This window comes from Phyllostomus discolor, chromosome 6, assembly GCF_004126475.2.
Source record: "Phyllostomus discolor isolate MPI-MPIP mPhyDis1 chromosome 6, mPhyDis1.pri.v3, whole genome shotgun sequence".
Taxonomy (NCBI): Eukaryota; Metazoa; Chordata; class Mammalia; order Chiroptera; family Phyllostomidae; genus Phyllostomus; species Phyllostomus discolor.
This window is the reverse complement of record NC_040908.2, coordinates 85,002,879-85,025,102: the sequence shown is the minus strand read 5'-3', so window position 1 is coordinate 85,025,102 and position 22,224 is coordinate 85,002,879. Positions and strand designations below refer to the sequence as shown.

General features: G+C 41.0%; 2 protein-coding genes across 18 annotated transcripts in view; both read left to right on the top strand.

The window, feature by feature from the left end:
* Nucleotides 1-1,485: 1,485 nt before the first annotated feature.
* On the top strand, nucleotides 1,486-7,257 carry LOC114500057 (ATP synthase-coupling factor 6, mitochondrial-like). The gene is made up of 2 exons (XM_028516643.2): nucleotides 1,486-1,911; nucleotides 7,245-7,257. The coding sequence occupies exon 1, from the start codon at nucleotides 1,534-1,536 to the stop codon at nucleotides 1,855-1,857; it is 324 nt and encodes a 107-aa protein (XP_028372444.1). The 5' UTR covers nucleotides 1,486-1,533; the 3' UTR covers nucleotides 1,858-1,911; nucleotides 7,245-7,257.
* A 12,423-nt stretch (nucleotides 7,258-19,680) lies between these two features.
* NCAM1 (neural cell adhesion molecule 1) overlaps nucleotides 19,681-22,224 on the top strand; it is a 331,249-nt gene continuing 328,705 nt past the window's right edge. For 5 of the 17 annotated variants that reach the window (XM_028514332.2, XM_028514329.2, XM_036028549.1 and 2 more), the window contains exon 1: nucleotides 19,681-20,181. In XM_028514332.2, coding sequence (XP_028370133.1) covers nucleotides 20,130-20,181 — 52 coding nt within the window. In that variant the 5' untranslated portion in view covers nucleotides 19,681-20,129. The remainder of the gene's footprint in view (nucleotides 20,182-22,224) is intronic. The other 12 variants (XM_036028548.1, XM_036028547.1, XM_036028550.1 and 9 more) reach the window with 9 other exon arrangements.

Below are 22,224 nucleotides of genomic sequence, written 5' to 3'. Positions count from 1 at the left end.
ATGTTCTCCCTGTTTAACGCAGTGGTGGTTACCCAGGTTTACAAATTTCTAAAAGTTATAAATCTATACATTTTGCTGGATGAAAATTCTGTGTCAATTTAAAAAAAGAGAAAAATACACCCCCCTTTTCTTCAACCAGAGCTTAACTCTTGCAAATCAAAACGTTGGCTTTCAAAGCTATTGGCTTTTGCTCTGATTTTTAAAATCAAACATTGAGAAAATCAGTTGATTTTTTTGTTCAAGATTGCACATGCCCTCTGTTGAAGGCAGTTGATATGAAAAGCTATTCCTGGAGGGGGAATAATCCTGCTGGAGTTAGGTGTACCTGGGAGCATGGAGGTGGCTGGGACTGAAAGTGTCTTAACTACTGTAGCTCTACAATGAAACTTGACATCAAGTAATGTAAGCCTCCACCCTTTACTTTTAGCCTGTTTCTGTCTTCATATTTAAAGTAGACAAAGTATGGTTGCTGCTTTTTCATTCAATTTTATAATTTCTGCCTTCTAACTGTAATACTTTGATCACTCAAAAACAATGTGTTTTTTAAAAAATATATTTAGGTTTAAATCTACCATTTTGATATTTATTTTTCAGTTGCCTCCTACGTTTTTTCTCCCTTTTGTCTCTTTCCCTCCCTTTTAAGAAGTTGAATATTTTTATGATTATATTTGATCTCTATTATTGGTTTATTAGTTATAACTTTTGTGTATTATTGTAGTGGTTGCTTTAGAAGTTAGAGTATACATCTTTAACTTAGTAACATCTACCCCCAAAGTGATATTATACCATTTTGTGTGCAATGTAAAACCTTACATCTGTATTCTTCTACTTTTCTCCTTTTTGCTTACATGCTTTTTTTGTCGTGCATTTTATATTATATGTTATAATCTTCATAATACATTTTTATTATTTTTGTTTTAAATGGTAAATTGCTTCTTAAGACATGTAAAAATAAGAAAAGTATGTTTTTTATATACCAAGTTACCATTCCTGGAGTCTACATTCCTTTGTGTAGATGCGGATTTCTTCCAGTACCATTTCCTTCTTCTTGAAGGACATCCTTTAACATGCTTTTGTAGGGCATGCCTGGTGGTCATAAGTTCTTTCAGAAAATGGCTTGATTTTGTCTTCATTTTGGAAAGACATTTTCACTAGGTATAGAACTCTGGACTAGTAGATTTCTTTTTCTTTCAGCACTTTAAAGCTTTTGCTTCACTATCTTTTGGCTTGCATTGTTCTGACTAGAAATCTGTTCTCCTTCTTATCATGGCCCTCTTTATGTAATGCATCTTTTAATTTGTGTACTTGTAACCTATTCTCTTTATCACTGGTTTTGAGAAATTTCATTGTGTTGTGCCTTACTGATATTCTCTTCACAATTTTTGTGCTTAGAGTTCATTGGGATTCTTGGATCTGTGTGGGTTTATAATTTTCACCAAATTTGAAAAACATTTGCTATTATTTAGAAAGATATTTTTGGGTGGTGGTGGTGGCTCTGAAAGCTCCGGACTGAGTGCAAGTCAAAGAATCACCATGATTCTTCAGAGGCTCTTCAGGTTCTCCTCAGCCATTCAGTCTGCAGTCTCAGTCTATCTGAGGAGGAATCTTGGTGTGACAGCAGTGGCATTTAAGGAACTTGATCCTGTACAGAAACTCTTCGTGGACAAGATTAGAGAATACAAAACTAAGCGACAGTCATCTGGAGGACCCATTGACACTGGCCCAGAGTACCAGCAGGACTTGGAGTGGGAGCTGTTTAAGCTTAAGCAGATGTTTGGTAAAGCAGACATGAATGCATTCCCTGACTTCAAATTTGAAGATCCCAAATTTGAAGTCATCAATAAACCCCCATCCTGAAGAAATGTAAAATTTATCTGGTAATTTTCACTTGATAAGTTGTGCAAGTGATAAGTACCGGAATAAACATACATTTCAACAGCTGTCGGGTGTTCTTTAATTCTGATCCCAAATAAATTATTTGATGGTGTTGGGTATAAAAAAAAGATATTTTTGGTGCCTCTGTGGTGCCTCAAATTACATGTATGTTTGGCTGTTTGAAGTTGTCCCACACAGCTCATTGCTGCTCTGCTAATTATTTTTAGCATTTTTTTCTCTCTTTGTTTAATTTTGGATAGTTTCTATCGCTGTGTCTTTATGTTTTCTGATCTTTTCTTTAGCAATACCTAACTGTTGTTAATCCTTCCACCTCATACCAGTGCCTTTTTCATCTTAGACATTATGATGTCACCACTAGAAAAATCAGTTTGGGCCTGTTCATATCTTTCACATCTCTACTTCACTATTTAATTTTTCTTCTAGCTTCTTGACTATATGGAATATATATATAGTAACTCTTAATGTACTTGTGTATGAATGCTATTATTGTGTTGTATCTGGGTCAGTTTAACTAGTTGACTTTTCATCTCATTGTGAACTCATATTTCCTGAATTTTTTGCATGCTTATTAATTTTCAATTGAATGATAGACATTGTGAATTTTTTGGTAATAATGGTGATGGAAAAACACAATAAAAGATTAAATTAAAAAAACAAAAATCATAAAAAATTTATTTTATTGGATACTGGATATTTTTGTATTCCTACTGCTATTCTTAAGCTTTGTTCTGAGATGCAGCAAATTTACTTGGAAATATTTTGATTCTTTCATTTCTTGTTCTTGAGCTTTGTTAAGTGAGGCCAGAATAGCATTTTATCCAGGACTAATTTTGCTCTACTTCTGAGGCAAAATGCTGAGTGTACTATCAATGCCTGCTTGATGCCCCATTAATTGTAAGGTTTTCCACTCTGGCTACTGTGGGGGAAATAACATCTATTCTTGGTCCTCTGTGATCTCCAATAATGATTCCCTATACTCTTTCTGTGGTGCTTTTCCCAGCCTCAAACAATTTCCTTACATGCATGAACTCATTAGTATTTGGCTGAAGGTTAGATGGGACCCTCTACAGATCACTAGAGGTGTCTGCCATATACTTTCTCCCATAATTTGTCCTAGAATTCTCACTCCCTTGGTCTCTTGGACTTCCAGCTCTGTCTCCTCAACTCTGGGGGTCCCTGCACCTTGACACAGAGAGCAGTAAATTAGTGAGACAGAGCATCACAGGGCCCCTCTCTTTCATTTCCTGCCTCTCAGAGATCACTATCCTTAGTTGCTTGATGGTCAGTGTCTTAAAAATAACTTTCATATATGTTGTTCAGTTTTAAATTGTTTTAGCCGGGAGGGTAAGTCTAGTCACTGTTATTGCATGTTGGATGAAAGCATTCCAATTTATGTTAAAGACTGTTTTTGCCATATGAAGAATAGACTAGAAGGCAAGTTATTTCTCTGAACATCAGGTTTATTTTTTAATCAGTACAATACAGGCAATATAGGTAAAGCCTACATCAGTGAAAACTGAATGAGATAATAAATGTGGTAAATAAAGAAGATTAATTACTTTTTCCATGGTATAAATAGGATAATTTCAGGAATATCCTTTCTATAGCACCAAGCTTAAGTACTCAATAAGTGTGTGTTGTTGAAAATTCAATTCCTTGTAAGAGGGCAAAATGATCTATCCAACAATAACATCAAGATGTCAAGTCAAATAAAATTGTTAAAAAAAAAACCCAATATGAGTGTGTGTGTGTGTGTGTGTGTGTGTGTGTGTATCCTCAGTAAATTATTGCAAGAGAGGCCCACCAGAGATGGGGAGTCACCAGAATTGTGGAAGGACAGGGATAAAACTGAGAGGAATCTTCTACAAAGGTTTACTTGTAAGCTTGAGAGGAATCTGTAGGACAGTCTAGCCATCGTCGGCCACCTATGGGGAAACATGAGCAGAAGTACTGCTGTTTATTATTTCAGAGCACACAGAGGTCTCCAGAACAAAACTTCTCTAAAAGGAGTACATTTAATGACACAGCTGTCTATTGTCAAAACAAGGGGAAGTACAAAAAGAGAAATTGTCTGAATTTTAAAGTCAGAATGAATCTTAATTTTTATAGTTCTTATATATATGAACACGCATTAATCCTCTTCTTTTATATATATAAGCATGATTCTCACTGCCCCGTCCTTCCCCAAAAGTGATGGAAACAAAAGCCCCTTCATGTCCAGCTACACTGCCAAAAACATGTGCTCTGGTCTCAGGCTGTATCATTTCCAACGTTTGCCATCTTGAGCCAACTCTAAGATAAGCAGTTATTATTTTAACAGTTTATCACATAATTTCCAAGAGGCTTCCCTTTGCTATTTATGTTGGAAAGTTGTTTCTGCCTAAGATTATATTTACTCTAAGCAGCGTTTGTGGTCAGAGACCTTACTGAGCCAACATCACTTACTCTACGCTTTCACATACATGAGAGCTCATTTTGGATACATTTTCGTTTTTTAAACAAAAAGGGATGATTAGCAAATCCCACAATGAGGTAAGTCCCCATCTCAGTTCCTCATATATTTACTAGCTACTTTTTGGCTGCTGGAATATTTATCATGATAAGCAAAACCTTAATCAAATCAGCAAAGGTTTTCAATTGCAGTGTTCAAGTTTCATCATTCTGAATTCATGCTGACTGTCTCCAGCAGAGCTGATATTTGGATGCAATGAACAAGAGGAGGGAATAAAATCCTTTTTTCAGTGAAAGAGAAAGTTACAAATAATGACAAGTTTTGTATCTTTAGAATTAAACAGCTTAGTAGATTTTAAAAAATGAGCATATTGTTGTCTTTCGAACCAAAGTGATCTAATTCCCAGAACCAACCCCACTCCCTGCCATATTTTCTATTTCAATCCTCACTTTGTTCTTGAAACAGCAATAATGATTTGGAGTGACATGTTGTTGCTATGGAAGCTTATTTTTCTCCGCTTTAGTCTATTGAAGACTTGTGAGCTCTTAAATGTCTTTGCATGAGTTATTACGCAAACGCACTGATGCACTGATGGCCTGGGCAGCTGTTCAAACCCAAACTCAAAGGAGGGATGGTTACAGGGAGAGTCAGAGGTTGGGGTTAGACTGTGCAGCACATAAAGTAAAAACCAGGCAAATGATGTAGTCACAGCCTGTAACTTTATCTTGGAGGATTTTGATGATTTGAGCATTACCCCTGTGGTTAAGGATAGGTTTAGCCCAGCATTTACAGTTGTTCATTGTTTACTCATGTATAGCACTCTGAGTTATTTCTCTTGCCCAATTTTCATAGGGAGGGTGGGGAGTGGTATGCATTGATGCAGATCCATCCTGTTATGACCTGGCAATCCACATCTCTACACCTAAAGGAAAGATTCAGCTCAGTTGCCATGATACCTCAGTGTTTGTCACCTGGATTGCGATCTCTATGGGGATAAGGACACAGTTTTACTCATTGCTGACTATCTCGCTCTCTAAATGGGGCTCAATGTATAATAGGTGGCCAATAAATATTTGCTTGAATGGCTTAATAGGTTCACAGAAACTTGCTCTTGGAAGGGAGCTAAGCACTGCTAATTCTCCTCCCTACCCACTTCTCATGCCTCTCCTGCAAAATGATAGAGCTGATCTTATATCTTCTGGAACCACTACAGCCATGAGAGCCACACTGCTTAGAAGGCCATCCATTCCAATTATGGAGGTCTTCCACTGTTCAAAAGTTTCCTCTTACAGAGAATCGCAATCTGTCTCCATGTGTCTTCCCTCCTTAATTCCTGTTCTTCCTTCTAGAGAGACATTCTATTTTTCCTGACAGTGTTCCAGATAGCAGGAGATGGTCTCACAATTCCCTGTGGAGCACAGATGATGTGGAACAGAGTATGAATGGCTAAATGGATGTAACCCATAAAACCAGGAAGGAGCTCTTCTCTTAAAGGACAGCTGATTTTTAGGATGCTGTTCAGACCTACTAGTTTTAAAGACTGCATGATATTAGTGAAGTAATTATAATTCATTATATTTTAAAAAGTTACTGGACCTTAGGGGGTAAAAAAAATCTCCATTTAAATCTAGCTTGACACAAATCTTTAAGGAACCCACATTCTCAAGGAACTATAAGTTAATTTTTGATCAGGTAAAGACCTTGGAATTAAAATTGTAATTAATTAACCATATAGCTCTTTTTAAATTGAGTACCTACTCTGTGCCATCACTTAATTTTCCTATATTGTATTAAGGTTATATTATTAACCACTAAGATTTATTAAGTGCTAATGCTCTGCAAATGTTATTGCATTGAATTCTCATAAGAAATCCATGAAGAAAGTCCATTATTATCTTCATTTTATATAGAAGGAAAGTTTGCTTCAGTAAGGATGAGTAATTAATCCAAGGTCATCAGCAGTAATGTCACAGGCTTCAAACTCAGGTCTAACACTAAGACGTTCTTAACCTCCAGGTCATATATTTCTAATGATTAAATTCTTGTGTGTGAGGGTGGGGGATAGGTTTGTCTTTGTATACCTCACAGTGCCTTATACACTGGTGCTCAATACATATGTGTCAAATAAATGAACACATTTGGTGATGGTAGACACAATCCACAGTGTGACATTTTGCACCTCAGATTTCATCTCTGAAAAGTGAGAATTGGGTTGCAGGATCTCTCAACTTCCTCCCAGTCTTAAGCATAAATCCTGCCAGTCCAGGAATGCTGCTGAATTAGAGTTTAACGACACAGACAATTGGGAAGAACATGGCATGAGGAGCAACATAAGCTTAACACAACATTCCTTTAAACAGAATGTTCCCTCTGCCCAAAATACCCTTTCCCCTGTTGCTCACTTGGCAAATGTCCAAAGGTCAGCTCAACCAGCTGATCTTTGCACCTGTGAACCTGAGGCTCCCCTCTGTGAACCTGAGGTTCCCCTTGGACCCTCCCTCAACACCCCACCCTCATACACACACACACACACACACTCTCAACCTCCCCTCTTCATAGCCCCCAAATACACTGTGTGTGATTTGTGATTATTTGATTGTGGGTCTGTTTCCCCATCTTACCCCCTAGACTGTGAGTTCTTTAAAAATAGAAAGTGCCTTCCATTCACCCCCAAGCCCCTTCACAGAACCTTCAATAAATATTTTTGAGAAGCTGAATGAATTAGCAGGCCATGTGTAGGGGGAGCAAAAGGGGAACAATCTGACCTTAATAGAGAATTCATGCCAGAAAAAAAAAAAACAGTGAGAAATGAAGCTAGTAAGAAGTGGGGAAGCTGGAATTCCAGAAAGGGGAGTTGAGGTTTGGTGCCCTAGGCAATGCCCTGGATCATTCTCAGTAAGAAGTGCCAGTGAAAAGAATTCACTGAGTAAAGGTAATGAACTTTCTTTCTTAGTATGCTCTTAATAAATCCACATCTCATTTATTGTATCTGACACACACATAAAAACAGAATAATCTGATTTAAAGATGTCTTATTTTATTTTAATTGAATAACTTTTTAATCAATTACTAACACAATAAATAAATATCTTAGGATAAACTAAGTCTGAATAAGTCTAAACAGTTGTTTGTAGCATATATATAGTGTCTAGCTCAGTGCCTGGCATATATTAAGTGCTCAATTATTATTTGTTGCATGTCAAGTTGACATTGCACCATGGTTGCATTCATTCTGGCTATTTGCACAAATGGAGCCTAACAGCCATTCCCAGATCTAAACACAGTGATTATTTTTTAAAATTAAAAGATTAAAACATTAATTAAATGTATTTAATTAAAGATTGAAAGACCTTTAGTATTTGTGTTTGGAATACAGAATAGACATATTTATATCAATGTGTTTGTCTTTTTAATTCTCTGAGATGTAAAATAATATTAAAATAAATTAATATCAGGACACATATCAAATGACTACAGTAGATGGCAGCTCAGAAATGCATTCATCAGCAGTCAGACAACCTGTGCTCAGAATAAGCAACTGAATGGATGACACTTCTTTAAAAGCCAAGTAAGCCCCTTTACTCTGCTGCATCTTAGAGAAGCTGGTACTGGAAAACAGTCAGTTCAACTCCATTGATGGGGATGGCTTGGCCACGTTTACCAGGTGGGCCACATTACCAGGTAATTGCATCATTTTGCAATCTTGGGGTTTCAACTCACAAGCAATTTCAGAATGCAAAACTTTATCCCTAGCTTGAAAGAGCAGAAGGATGTATGTGTGTGTGCATGCATGCATTTCAAAATGAGGATGGCCTAGGAGAGCTCTTCTGTGATATTTGGGATCTGATTTTATGTAACTAAGCTCTTCCGTGACTAAGCCTGATGCTATTAGACAAATGTTATGTGATGCTGCCTGATGTAGTGCATAATGATCTTATTTGGACCACCATGAGTCAATATGTATGCCTAGGAAAGGGTGAGATTTAGCTTGAGTCCTATGTCCTTATATGGATTTCCATAGTTGTGCAGCTCTGCTGATGGCTTATGTATATCTGTATATGTATGTTGGGGGTGGGCATTGTGCAGTACTCCAAAGCTTGGCTTTCTGATGCATATTTATCATTTTAAAATTTACAGCTAATTGTTAGGATATTATTTCAGAAACAAATGCAAACAACCCCAGTTCCTAGAGCTCTCATTTATGGGGAAAGTGCAAAGGAAAGAACATAAGAGAGGTGGCAGGCTCTTTCTTTGTACTCAGAAACCTTGTCATGATATAAGTTTGAGCTAGCAATTGGAAATTATATAACAGGACTGTGAACCAATTCCTAGTATTAAAATCCTAAAAGAGTTCATGATGTCGGGTCTCATTTCTTGTGTGTATTCTATAGGTGCTTCTAAATTTGGTAGGTATATCTGAATTGTGTCAAAAGGATCCCATTCCTTACTGATGGGTGTGTATATTTCAAGGATAAGTTATCTTTATTCCTGATTTTGATCTTCCATTGGTAAAGGCTCCTAACTCTCTGGATTTATGTTTCCCTGCCCCTAGTCACTTTGAAGGTAGTTAATCTTCTCACTGGTTTTGAGTATAGTGCTGTGAAAAAGAATCTGGGCTTTGGAGCCTGTGGTAGTTATTAGGATGCTCACGAAGTGTTTCTCATTCTCCTTCTAGGATATTTTCACCTCTTTACCCCCTTGAAGGCAGGGATGTCCATATGACTTATTTTGTCCAAGGAAATGAAAGTGTAAGTGAGGTGGCTACTTCCAGGTGGCCTTCATGTGATTTGCCTCACCACTCTTCCCCTACCCCTTCAGCTCTGGTAATCATGGAGATGGAGCCACCTTCAGATGTAGTTCCTAAGTGAAGACAACATAGAAGAGAATCCTGAACTCACCTAACATAACCTTTGTTGTTTTTAAGCCACTAAGACTTGGTGGTTGGCTGTTATTCTTACAGAACCTAACTTATTCTGACTGATACAGGGCTGGACAGGCCTGGACTCAGGTCCTTAAACAAATTATAGAACTGCTCCCACCACCTCAGAGAGTCATATGAGGATTAAATAAAAGTATGTGAGCTAAGTGGTTGGCCCATAAAATGTACATAACAATGTTTATTCCTTCTTCTTCCTAGAGCTGGTATCTTATTTAGCACCTTTGTGCCTAGAATAAGCCCTGGAATATAGAAGGTGTTTGAATAAATGAAAGAATACATAGAAATATTTAGGTGTACTTAGAAAGTGATTTATTTAAAAAATCCTTTAGCAATCATTTTTTTCTGCACATTTTCCTATATCAGGTTTTCCAAGGCATAGTGAGCCAAAGAGAAAGGCCAGATGAGGAGGAAAGGGCACAGTTCTGAGATTTTAACTCTGGCTGAGCTAGTTGCTAGCCCAAGTTACCCTGAATTGAATGGGACAATCTACAGCATCCTGAGCAGAGGTGGCAATGGCTCTACTGACCTCTGCATCATCCAGACCTCTTTTGAAGTACTGAGCTCTGCTCTGAGAAACATATTTGAAGGGGCATCGACAAACTGGAATGCACGCAAGTGGCAGGTGACAGGGGCAAGAAAAGAAGGCAAGTCAAGATGCTGAGAAGTCAGGAGGCTACTGTTTTTATTGCTGCAAATTCCCTTCTGCTGTTTGCTGCAAGGTTAACTGAACATAGAAACTGTTGGTGTTCTTAGTACTTTAGTGGACAAAGCGAGTAAAAATGTTGTCATTTGATAAACCAGAGTCTGTCATGTGACCCAAAGACATAGCACATGGTGTTTTTAATAACAGCATAACTTCTCCTTTCACTTGCTTAGAAATCACAGGGGTAAAGCAACCTGAAATTATTTAGCAAACAGAAAGATTATAAATCAGGAATATAGAATTTTGTCACGCCATTTCATCATAAGCAGCATTCGCAAAGGCAAGAGGGAGCAAACTTTAAAAAGGCAAAAGAGAAGCCCATCAGGGGAAGACAGGTGGGAGCCAGGGACCAGGGCAAACCTAGTCCTGAAGACATCTGGAGCTGCTATTCCAGAGTGCAGAGGAGGAACTGAGATACCAAAGGAAGCCACTGTGGAGGTGGGCTTGGTGCCACAGTGCCTGAGCTTCATAGACAAAAACAGAGTGCAGCTGGTGAGAAAACAGAATCTTCTCAATTATTCAAGAATAGAAGGACCAGAACAATGAAAGACTGATTTCAGAGGCTGGCCCAAGCCATTAAGACCAAAGGTGTAAGACATCTTAAGATGAAATTTGACTTTCATCTTAGTTAGACCTGCTATTATCTCCACTGTATACTTTGTTCCCTGAGTAACTGTCACATGGTAGAAAGGTCACGTTTCCCTCATTAAAGATAAGTGATCGAGGAACAAGTTATTCATGACATTTATTCATTAATTCCACCACAAACATTAAGCACCTATTTTGTGCCAAGAAACAAGCTAGGCACCAGTAATATAGGAATGAGAATTAAAGTCTCTGCTCTAAAGGATATCACAGGCTAGTGAGAGAGATGAATTCAGAAATAAGCAATTAGACTGCAATGTACATACAGTGATAGAGGTGGGCCCAGAGGATTCTTGAAGCATCTGGGTGGAACACCTAGCTCAGGGGAAGGGCATGAGGAGAAAGAGGTGGGAAGGTCAAAGATGAGATGACCTCATAAAGTGACTCTAGAGGAAGAGCAAAAGTCAGCCAGGCAAACAGTAGAAGCCCAGGCAGGGTGGTGGTATGTTTGATTACTCAGGTCCACAAGGGGGCATAGAAAGAGGCAAGCAGTGAGATTGGGGAGGGGCCTTGGTAGGGCTTGGTCTTCATTCTGAGGGAAATTGGGAGCCATTAAAGGTTTTTCTGTGGGGAAATGACCCCTTTGGCTTTTAACAAATATTCTTTGTATGCAACTGGCTCTGGAGGTTGGGGAGGTGTATTTGAAGGGGGAGAGTAGAAGCAAGAAGATCAGTCGGGAGGCTGTGGCTGCAGTCCATGTGAGATAGGACAAGACCTGAACTGCAGTCATAGGAGCTGGATAAGGATCCTGGGACAATGTCCCAGAACAAAGTCAGCCTAGAGGACTTTCTTGGTTTATTTATTGATCCCATTCTTTCAACAAACATTTAGAGTGACAATTATGTTGGAGCAGGGGTCAAGGGGAGGGGACATGGGGGGGATAAGGTAGAAGGGGCATTGCTCAGACTGGAGGTCTGGTGTTTGTTGTATCTCTCTTCTGCTCAGTGAGTCATTAAATTAATTCTTCCTTTCGATTGTTCCTTTGCTGATGCAAGGATAGAGGACGTTGGGGGAAGCCTCCTTTCCTGGAACAAGCCTGGCTCACTCCACAGTTCTGCTGATGTAACAGGGAATTTATCTTTCAGAGACAGTGTCTGAAATAAGTGTTGTGTCTCCTCAGAGTTCCCAGGATCTCTGAGGCTCTGTGGAACCCTTGGTGCCCAAGGGGTGGAGGAGAGTCTTCAGAAGATGTGCATGGGTGGTCATTTAGACCCATACCAACGTCAAATTCAGAGTTCTCTGGGATTCTGTAAACTAGTGTAGAACTGGCACCACCCTATTATTTGGCATGGTGTTTCTTCAGGATTGTCCCAGAGGATTCTCAAGGGAGATATAATGCAGTGGCTGTGTCAAAGGGAAACAATTTAGTTCTTGTTTAGTTTCTTGCAAAGAAGTGGTGGTGGTGGTGGTGAGATGAATGCCTTCACCATAGTGAATGCTTGTTTTTTTTTCTTCATAATTTTCTTAACTCTCCTCTTACTCCCCAAGGTGCTTTTGCATAGGAGAAAAGGTGCTATGAATGGGCACAGGCTCTGAGGATGGGCCTTTCTCTGGCCCCAATGATATAGATAAGACTGGAGGAACCTAAATTTAGTGTTAGCTCTGCCTACCTGGCTCCATTCTTTGGTGCTGGAATGGGTGCCTCATGGTGTTTTGGTATGTGACCAAGAACAGCAGTACAACCACAGAACACACAGAGGAACCAGGGGTGAGAAAGTTGACCAGGATTAAACTGGAGAAGTATTGATAGTAGGGGGAGAAAGGGAAATAATTTTCTGTCTTACCCTAAGTCATGATACAACCAAATCTTCTGGAGCACTAGTTATCTACAACTACTATGGCAGTTATTCATGGAGGAAATGGTATCCTAGCATATACTTTATAATAAGACCAACTTCTACTTGTAAATAGCTAATCATTGATGCTATACATCTGTGCCCTGATCAGTTCCAAAATGTCATTCTATTATCACAGAAATTCAAGGACGGAATGAGTAGGAGCCTATTATTATTGCTACAGCTAACATTTATTGGGCACTCACTCTGAGCTCAGAGAGTGTGAACTTGTTCTTGTCAAGGTTACTAATGAGCTTCATATTCCCAAATCTGATGGACACTCTTCTCTGTCACTTTACTTGGCCTCCAAGCTGCATTCATTACAAGAACAGATGCTTCCTAGCTACAAGTATCTTCTCTCCTGGTCTGGAGACTCTACTCTGTCCTAGATGGCCCCCCACCTCTCTAGAACCTCATCTCAGTATTTCTGCTTATTCTACTTTTTCTGCTTTGAACTCATAAAGTTCTTGTTTTACAGGATATGGACCTGGGCCTTCCTTCCTCTTTTCTCTCTCCACATTTTTTGCTGAGTGATCTCATCCTTTCCCATGGCTTTAGATATCAATCACACCAATGACTCTGAAATTAATATCTCCTGGTAAGATCTCTCTCTACTGACTTCCATATTCACATCTGACCACCAACTTGACATCTCCACTTGGATGTCTCACAGGTAGATGTTACTAATCCAGAGTTGAACTCTTAAATTCTCCCCTTCTTCCAATGAATCTTGATGGCATATACTGTATCTTGACTTCTCTCTCCTTTCCACATCTAGCAGCAAGTTTGGTCAATTTTATCTCCACTTCTCTCCATTTCCTCTTCCCTGGATTTTTTCAGTGGTTTCAAACTGGCCTCCCTACATCCACTCCTGTCTCCCTATAAGCCACTCTCCACACAGCAGTCTGAGTGGTCATTAAAACATGGAAAACAACTCATGTCACTCTGCTGCTGAAAGTCCCTCAGGGACTTTCTTTGAAGTTTGAATGAAATATAAACTCTTTTTGTGTTTCTTGAAGAGGGCAAGAGAGAGAGTGAGAGAGAGAGAGAGAGAGAGAGAGAGATTGGTTGCCTCCCATATGTGTCCTGACCTGGGATCAAACCCACAGCCTATGTATTTGCATATTCTTGGAATGCACCCTCACATGGTTTTGCAAAGTTGGGTATTTCTCCTTCTTAGGTTGCAACTTACCTATCACCTTCTCAGGGAAGCCTTTCTTAATCTAAACTAGATCTCTACTATCATTCTTTATCAAAGAATCCTGTTCGCTTTTTTATGACTCTAATTATAGTTTATAATTGTTTTAGTGTCTTTAATTATTTGTCTTCCTGACAAGCCTGTAAACACATGTGTTCATTTACTTTTTTTTATTCTTCATGACTAGCATTAGTAGGTGTGAAGTAATTTGTCCAAATCCACAGAGTCTACAGATGAGGAGACTAGGATCTGAACTTGGATTGTCAAGGTCCAAGACATGAGCACTGACCCACTTCACTTCATTGTTGCTGGGGTTTGTAGGACGGTGTGTAAGAGGGAGAAAGGAAGTTATCATGTCTTGAATATTAGCACAGTCTCACTTTGTGATTTATAAGATCTTGACATGAAGATCTTGGCTCCTTATTCCAGTCTGTTAAATCACTAGTTTCAGAGGGGTTTTTTTTTTCCAAAGACAAAACAGAGAGTTAGGCAGTCTGGGGTTTGAGTTCATTTCAGAGCCAAGTAAGCATTTAAACCCATATTTTCTTTGCTAGCTCACTGTAACCTTCCAAAGTTAGTCATACATTTTATGGACTGATTTTTGTGATTTGATACTGCTTTATCTTTCCGTATGTACACTGAAAAAATAGATCCCACAAATTGGCAATTTCTGGTGGTTCCCTGTGGCTGAGTTTCTCATAGATCTGGAATAGATGTCTAAAATGTATGCATCTCCGAGTTGTCAGCATGCCTCTAGTACTAGCCCAAATAACAACTTTGGGAAGATTAGAAGACAGCACTCTTCAATCTCTACCAAAACCCGATGACTATTTGTTGTTGTTGTTGCAGAAATAGAAAATCCCATCCTAAAATTCATATAAAATGTCAGGGGATCCTAAATAGCCAAAATAATCCAGAAAAAGAAAACAGTTGGAGATCTCACACTTTCAGATTTAAAAATGTACTGCAAAGCTATGATAATCAAAACAATGTGGTATTGGTATAAAGATAGACTAAGACCAATATACTAGAATAGAAAGTCCAGAAATAATCACTTATATATATGGACAAATGATTTTGGACAAGGATGCCAAGTCCATTTAATGGGGAAAAATCAGTTTTTTCAAGAAATATTCCAGGAAACTAGATAAGAAAGAAAGAAAGAAAGAAAGAAGAGAGAAATTGAACCATTACCTTATCTTTATACAAAAATTAACTTAGAATAGATTAAAAACCTAAATTAAGAGTTAAAGCTATACAACTCTAAGAAGAAAACATAGGGGGAAAGCTTCATGACATTGGCTTTGGCAATGATTTCACGGGTATGACACTAAAAGCAGGAGCAACAAAAGAAAAAATAGACAAGTTGGCATTCATCAAAATTAAAAACTTGTGTATCAAAGGATGCTATCAAGAGAGTGAAAAAGCAACCCATGGAATGGGAGAAAACATTTGTAAATTACATAGCTGATGACAAATTGTTAACCAGAATATATAAAGAATTCCTACAACTTAAGAAAAGCAACAACAAAACAAATAACCTGATTGAAAATAGACAAAGAACTTGAATAGACATTTCTGCAAAGAAGATTTTTAAGTGGACAAATAGCACATGAAAAGATGCTCAACATCACTACACATTAGAAAAAATGCAAAGCACAAGAAGATACTGCTTTACACACATTTGGATGGCTATTATCAAAAAATAAAATAAAATAAGAGAGAAAGAGAGAGAGAGAGCAAGCGCAGAAAAAAACTGTTGGCCAGAATGTGGAGAAACTAAAATACATGTGCGACACTGGTGGGAATGTGAAATGATGCAGCCACTGTATAAAATGGTATGGCAATTCCACAAAAAATTAAATGTAAAATTATCATACCATCCAGCAATTCCACTTTGGGGTATATATCCAAAAGAAGTGAAAGCAGAGGCTCAAAGAGATACTGGTGCACCCATATTCATAGCAGCATTATACACGATAGCCAAAAGATGGAAGGAACCCAAATGACCACTGATGAGCGAATGGATAAACAAAATGTGGTATATATGTGCAATGGAAAATTCGACATATGCTACAACTTAGAAGAAACTTGAAAACATTGTGTGAAATGAAATAAGTACATCACAAAAGGACAAATGTATATTTCTTCTTGTATGATGTAATGAGTATTCAAGTTCATAGAAAAAGGCAGAAAACTGTACTTGAACAACAATTAAAATTTAAAAGTTTAAAAAATCTAAAAATTTTAAAAAGAAAAAAAAGAAAAGGAAAGTAGAACAGTGGTAACCAGGAGCTATGGGAGGAGAGGGAGTGGGGAGTTATTGTTTAATGGGTACAGAGATGGGGAAGATGAAAAAGCTCTGGAGATAAATAGTGGTGATAGTCGCATAACAAAATGAACATGTTTAATGCCACAGAAGTCCACACTTAAAAATGCTACATTTTGTTATGTATATATTTAACACAATAAAAAAGAAAAAAATTAACTTTCTAAGAAACTATATTTTTATTTACAGCTAAAACTGTGTAATGGATGCTGTGCAAAGCTGCCCAGATGCCACACTCAGAACTGGGGTCATATTCTCCCAGATGCTGTGATGCTCTCAGCTATTAGTTTCTGGAAACTGCCCTTGGCTATCAAGGTCAGGTTCCATTCCCAGGACTGCTTAAATCCAATGACTCTTCAATGTGAGGACATTGTGACCCGTTTCACAGCTTCCAAGGGGCTAATGGAGGTTTTGTTGTACCTGCATTGCAGCTCAACATCACCTTCTTTCCAAACTTTATTTTTTAAGGTCTTTTTTTAGTAAGTGCTTTCAACCATTGAAAACCCCCTTAAAACCCACTTCCTTAAAAACCCCCTGAAAAATAAAGAATTAAGGAAAGCAAGGAAAGAAGGGAGGGAGGGAGGGAGGGATGGAGGGAGGGAGGAAGGATAAGAAAACAGCATTCCTTTCTCGATTCTTTACTTCCACCTGCCAGAAAAACTGTCATAACAAATTATACACATATATGATGAAAGGGACTTGAAAGCACCCCTTCAAGCTGTGTAGTGCACAACCTGCACAAAGAAGCAAAAGTTCTTGGTTGACCCTGTCTCATTCTTCTGCTTTGGAGATCCCCAGCACCATTCAGCAGGGTTGGTTGATGAGTGTCCACTTATCTTTAACCCGTATCTGAGCCAGCCTTGAACAGGAAGAGCAGTATGTAAGTTTCCTCAGCCCCACAATGCAGTAGACCTCAGCAGTCATTTCTGGTGTCAATGAGATCTGGGATATGAGAGGCTAGGAGGGAGCTCTGAGGACTCCCTAGAGTCTTTCACTCTTTAGCTCTGTGGTCTTGACATTGCCTTCTGGTCCTACCACTTTCATGGATCATGCTCAGCTCTTTGGGCAGATCTCTGCATCCCTGTCTCTCCTAATCCCAGGTCATTGTCTCTTGCTTTAACTTAAGCTGCTGTGTTTTCCTGAATGCATTTTGATTGAGTCAAATGTGAAATAAAGTTCCTGGGATATCTGTGAGTTCTGGGATCAGGCCTGGTGTCTCCTTTTCAACACCAACAGGAAAGAAACCCTAAGTGGGGGGAAATATCAGCGAGAGTACTTTTGACTATGTTCATTTCTCAAGTAGTCTAAATTAGACCATAAGGTTGTAAGGAGTTTACTGATCTAATTTACTTTACAGCCTAACAATAAAATCCTCATATTAAAAGAGAAGAGAAAAAGAAAAACTTTCAAGCCTCCTCGCCCTTCAAGCTTGCCTTTCTATCCTTGTCATTATCACACTACTCTGAACTGACCTCATTGCCTCTCAAAAAAGTGGTGTAACCCTCTTTTTCTCTTCCCTGGCCAAGCTACTCCTTTGTTCCTGTGACTGTGATGTTTTCCTTCCACCAGTCCATGGAAGGCTGCTCTTTCAGAGGCCACTAATGGCTTTTCGACACTCAATTCCAAGAAAGTTGAAAATCATCATTTTATTTGACCATTTCAAAACTTTCTTCTTCTTTAGATTTGGTCATTATAATGTTTCATTTCTCTTTCTATCTCTTTGACTGTATTTTCACTATTGCTCTGGCAATTCCTTTGGCCCAAAGCTTAAATAATGATGTTCTCTGGAGTCCCCTCTACTGACTATCTGTCCTACGCACATCTTCACTTGGATGTCCCTCAAACATCTCAAAATTGGTATGAAGAGAGAGAGAGAGATATGAAATTCAGTTGTGCTGAAGTGAGAGAGGATTTCCATACCTGCCTACATTGAAAAGCCAAAAATAGAGATATTTGTGGAGAAAAATAGTGAGAAATTTTTTAGGTTTGCAGAGGAAGCTGTGTTTCTCACTCTTGGTAAAAATTAGAAATAGGTTAGAAAAACAAAGTTACAAATATTTTGGATATCCCAACCTTCCCTTTTCTCCTTTGCTCTTAGTCCTGTTGTGTATGTTTTTTCCTGCTATTAACACCTCTTCTTTAGGAAAGAATCTAATACTTATTCACATAAGTTTTAAAACTTATTAGGATAATTTTACACATCAGCAGAAGCTTATATCTGAAGCCAGTAATACTTAAATACATTGAAAAAAATCTGTATAATCCAGTGTACCCAGTACAGGGCTAAACAAAACATAGTAGTATTCAATAAATGTTTATTGAAAGATGTTTAAAAAGCATTAATTGTATTATGAAACTCTGGAAACAATCTTAAATATCCAACAATGGGAGACCATAACCATTGATATAAAAATATTATATATCTATAAAAAGATTTCAAAAACCTTTTTAATGGCCCGGGGAAATGCTTATAATGAAATGTCAGGGAAATAAATAGTATTCAAATTGCTACTGTGCTGTCAATTACAAAAAAATATTACACACATATACAGAATACAGAAAACCTATGGGTATCTCTGAAATCTGTGGGATTTGGAATCTTCTTTCTATTTCTCTGTATTTATCATTTATAATTGATAAATGTGATAAGTATTACAAAGTAAATATTATGAAAGATTTATTTACCAGGAGATATACTCTTCTGGGTTGCGCAGTTGGAAGTCAACAGTGTACTAGTGTGACCTGCTGGACTTGGACAGGCGGTGCCAGCCTCTGCAGTAATGGAGGCTGACTGGCAGGACAGCAGAATGTGGGTTTTTAGAGATAGGTACAGCAGTGGAGAGCCTGTCCTTTAAAGAAAAAGTGAGTACATGGTAATGTTGATGCAATGGTGCCTGGACCGTGGGCACCCTTCTCTAGGGAGGCTTCACTCTGCTAGGCTGTTAGGCTCAGCCTGGAGAACAATCTGAGCTGGGGCTCCTCCCTCACCTGTTGTTCTTTAAACACTCAAGCCTTGCTCAAGTGTTCAAACATGTTTATATTTTCACCCTGCTTCTCCACTCATTCTCTTCTGTTCAAAACACAGCTGTAAGATTCACTGAAACCCTTTGTGTTGGTACCTTGGTGATATTCTATGTTAATATTTTTAAGAACTGAGGTTGTGTGCCTTGTAGGAAAATAACATCATGCTTATACCATAAAACCTACACAAAAGGTTTGGTGATCTTCATGAAGAGACCACAGATTTCAACATTTATAAACAAACATTTTCCTTCCTTTATTTCTGGAAATTCCTTCTAAATATCTGCGTTTTCTTCTAACATAAGTTGCTTCCCACCTCTTTCCCCTGAGCTCTGTTGCCTCTGTGGGAGAGCAAACTTCGTAGCTAGTACAAACAAACAAACAAACAAAACCTAAACAAAACGTTGCAACAGCAATACCCATCCCTCTCCTAATTTCTAATTTTGTGTATTTACAAACAAAACTAAGTCCTTTGGTTGTGTTTCAAGGATCTTTGGATCTGAGAGATTCGACAACTTTGAAAATCCTAACAAAACATACGGGTTTGTTTTTATTAGTTGCTAGTTATTAAAATATCCAACCTTCTGATTAAGGAAGGCTGGATGACAGGAGAGACTGCGGAGGCGTGGGGGAGAACTGTGGGGGAAAAAAATTCCCAGTTCTGCTCAGAAGACTGCTTATGAAAGAGCCGCTTCCTTCTGCAGGTTGCTCCAGGCCGCGTTTTGCAGGCGGCCGCATCTGCCTCCCCTGTCTCTTACCTCCTTGATGTTCGGCACTATTTGTGGCCAGCGTGGTGGAAGGACACAGTGAGGTTCTCACCCCCGCCCTCCGCCCCCCGCTCCCATCCCCGGTTCCATCAAAGCGAACCCGGGCCAGCGCAAGGATCTTCGAGTTGCGAGTGTGCTGAGGCTGGGACTGTCACTCATTCTCCGCTCAGCGCGTGAACGCAGCTCGGCAGCGGCTGGCAGGAAACAATTCTGCAAAAATAATCATACTCAGCCTGGCAATTGTCTGCCCCTAGGTCTGTTGCTCTAACGCCGTCCATACTCGCTATAAGGTGGGGCACAGAATTTACCGCGGCAAGAACATCCCTCCCAGCCAGCAGATTACAATGCTGCAAACTAAGGATCTCATCTGGACTTTGTTTTTCCTGGGAACTGCAGGTACATTTAAAAAATTCTTCTTTCCAATTTGATTTGCTAATTGCCTTCTTCTCCCTACTACCCCTCTTAGGAACACTGTTATTTCGGTGGTTTTACGGAGAATGCTAAGGGTGATCATTTTTCGTGGAGCTGAGGAAGGAGCGCGTCGCCCTAGCCGTCCGGATCCCGCACCCTCCAGGGCTGCCTCCCGGTGCGACGAGCTTCCAGCGCCCAGCCAGCGCGCCCGCCCTTCCCACTTAGTGTGCCCGGGAACTGTGATCGGAGCCGCCTGCTCTCAGAGACACTGGTGGCCGTGCAGTGATGGGTAGCGCTACTTCCCCGAAGGCGGGCGGCGCGGATGGCGAGGCTCGGAGGTGCCGCCGCACAGGCTCAGATTCTGCTGGGTAGGGGCTTGTCAGCTCTTGCTCCGGGAAGAGTGAACAATAAAGCCGGAGTAGCCACCCCGGTCGTTATTTCCCCAGGTCTAATAAAGTGGGGCTCGCCGCCGTTGCCGCCCCCTGCCAGGGGTCGAATAACGGTTTGCAAAATGGGGCGACATGGGCAGAATCTCAGGACTGTGTGGCCGTTGTTGCACCCCCGTCGATGTGACGTTAGTTTTTCATTTGCCAAATTGCTGGTTAGTTGCAAAGCCTGCTTTTGGCCTGGATCTCGAAGGGATGGGAGGGTCCTGCGCCGCGTTTTGACAGGAGGAAGTGCGGAGGGGCGGAGGGCGAGGAGGGCGTGATCCAGGCTGTCTAGTGTGTGCGCGCGTGTGCCTTCACACGCACCCAGAGCCCTGGGTTGCACGATGAGAGAGAAGAATGGCAGGTAGACCCCCGAAACGCTTTGCCTCAGTCTCCTTTCTCTAGACGAGGTACCCGATCTTTCAAAGTGCGAACAATAGGAAGCTGGGAGGAAGACAGTAGTGATGCTGCCATGGGTGGCGGGGGCTGGGCTGCCGCCTAGCGAACCTCCACGGCCGGCAGAAAGAGGCTTTTCGTTTTGGGTGTTTCCATCCCTGCCTCCCGGAAAGATTCTTACGTGCGTGCCCACCCTCCCCTCCAGCTGCTTCTCCTACCCCACCCCAGGATTTGCGCTTAGGCGCTGATGGACGGGAAGAGGGAAGAAAAGGAACCGGGACCGCCGAGAGCTGGGGTGGGCTGGGCGGACGTTCTCGGAGGGGGGCGTGTGCTAGGAAATACCCTAAGAAAGCCGGGCTGAGGGAGCAGTCTGTCGCAGTCGCCGCTGCCAGGTGTCACTGAAACTGCCTTGAGTTGGCTGAGCCTGGCTTGGGGAGCTCGCGGGGCGGGCCTGGGAGCACCCAGCACACCCCCTCCCCAGGCGGCAGGGAGCAGCGCTCGGCCACCGCCTCCAGCCTACTCCGTTGCCTCCCTTGGCGGCCAATCAGAGCGAGGCTGCCTGGGCGGGAAGCCGAGAGAGGCTTTTATTGCGGCGCGGGTGGTGGCCAGGAGCTACCAGGACAGTCTCCCGGTGTTCCAGCCTAACGGTCTCGCTCCTCTCCCGCTCGAGGAACCCCGCCCTGCGGCCGGTCCCCCGCCCACCTCCCTCGCAGTTTCCAAGGAAATAAAATGGAGTCTAGGTGGTCTCCGGGAGGTGCTAGCTCACTCGGGCCTCTTTCACGCCAAATTGGAGCATCCCTCCCGCCCTCGCCATCACACAAATTTGCGCCCGCGTCGACCTGGCCGGAGCCAGTAGCCTTGGAGGGCACGGTAGCAGGGCTCACAGACGCGCGTGCGCTGACCGGCCTGCCCCGGGCTGGGGCGAAGCTGGGGGAGGGGCGGGGCGGGGCGGGGTGGGCGGGAGCGAGAAGCCCCCAGCAGGAGGCCGCCCCCAGCAGGAGGCCAACCTCGGTGTGCTAACCGCAGGGTCCTCAGAGCCACCTGACTAAGGGTTGCTCAAGGAATGCCCTTTCCCTAGTGCCCACTGGTCTCCTCGGCACGACCTGTGGAAAGGGCGGGGGAGGGGTGTTTCTGAGACCTCCTCCCTTATAGGTGGTGAAGAGACACTGGAGCCCTAATCTTTGATAGGCCCTCGGGGGCTCAC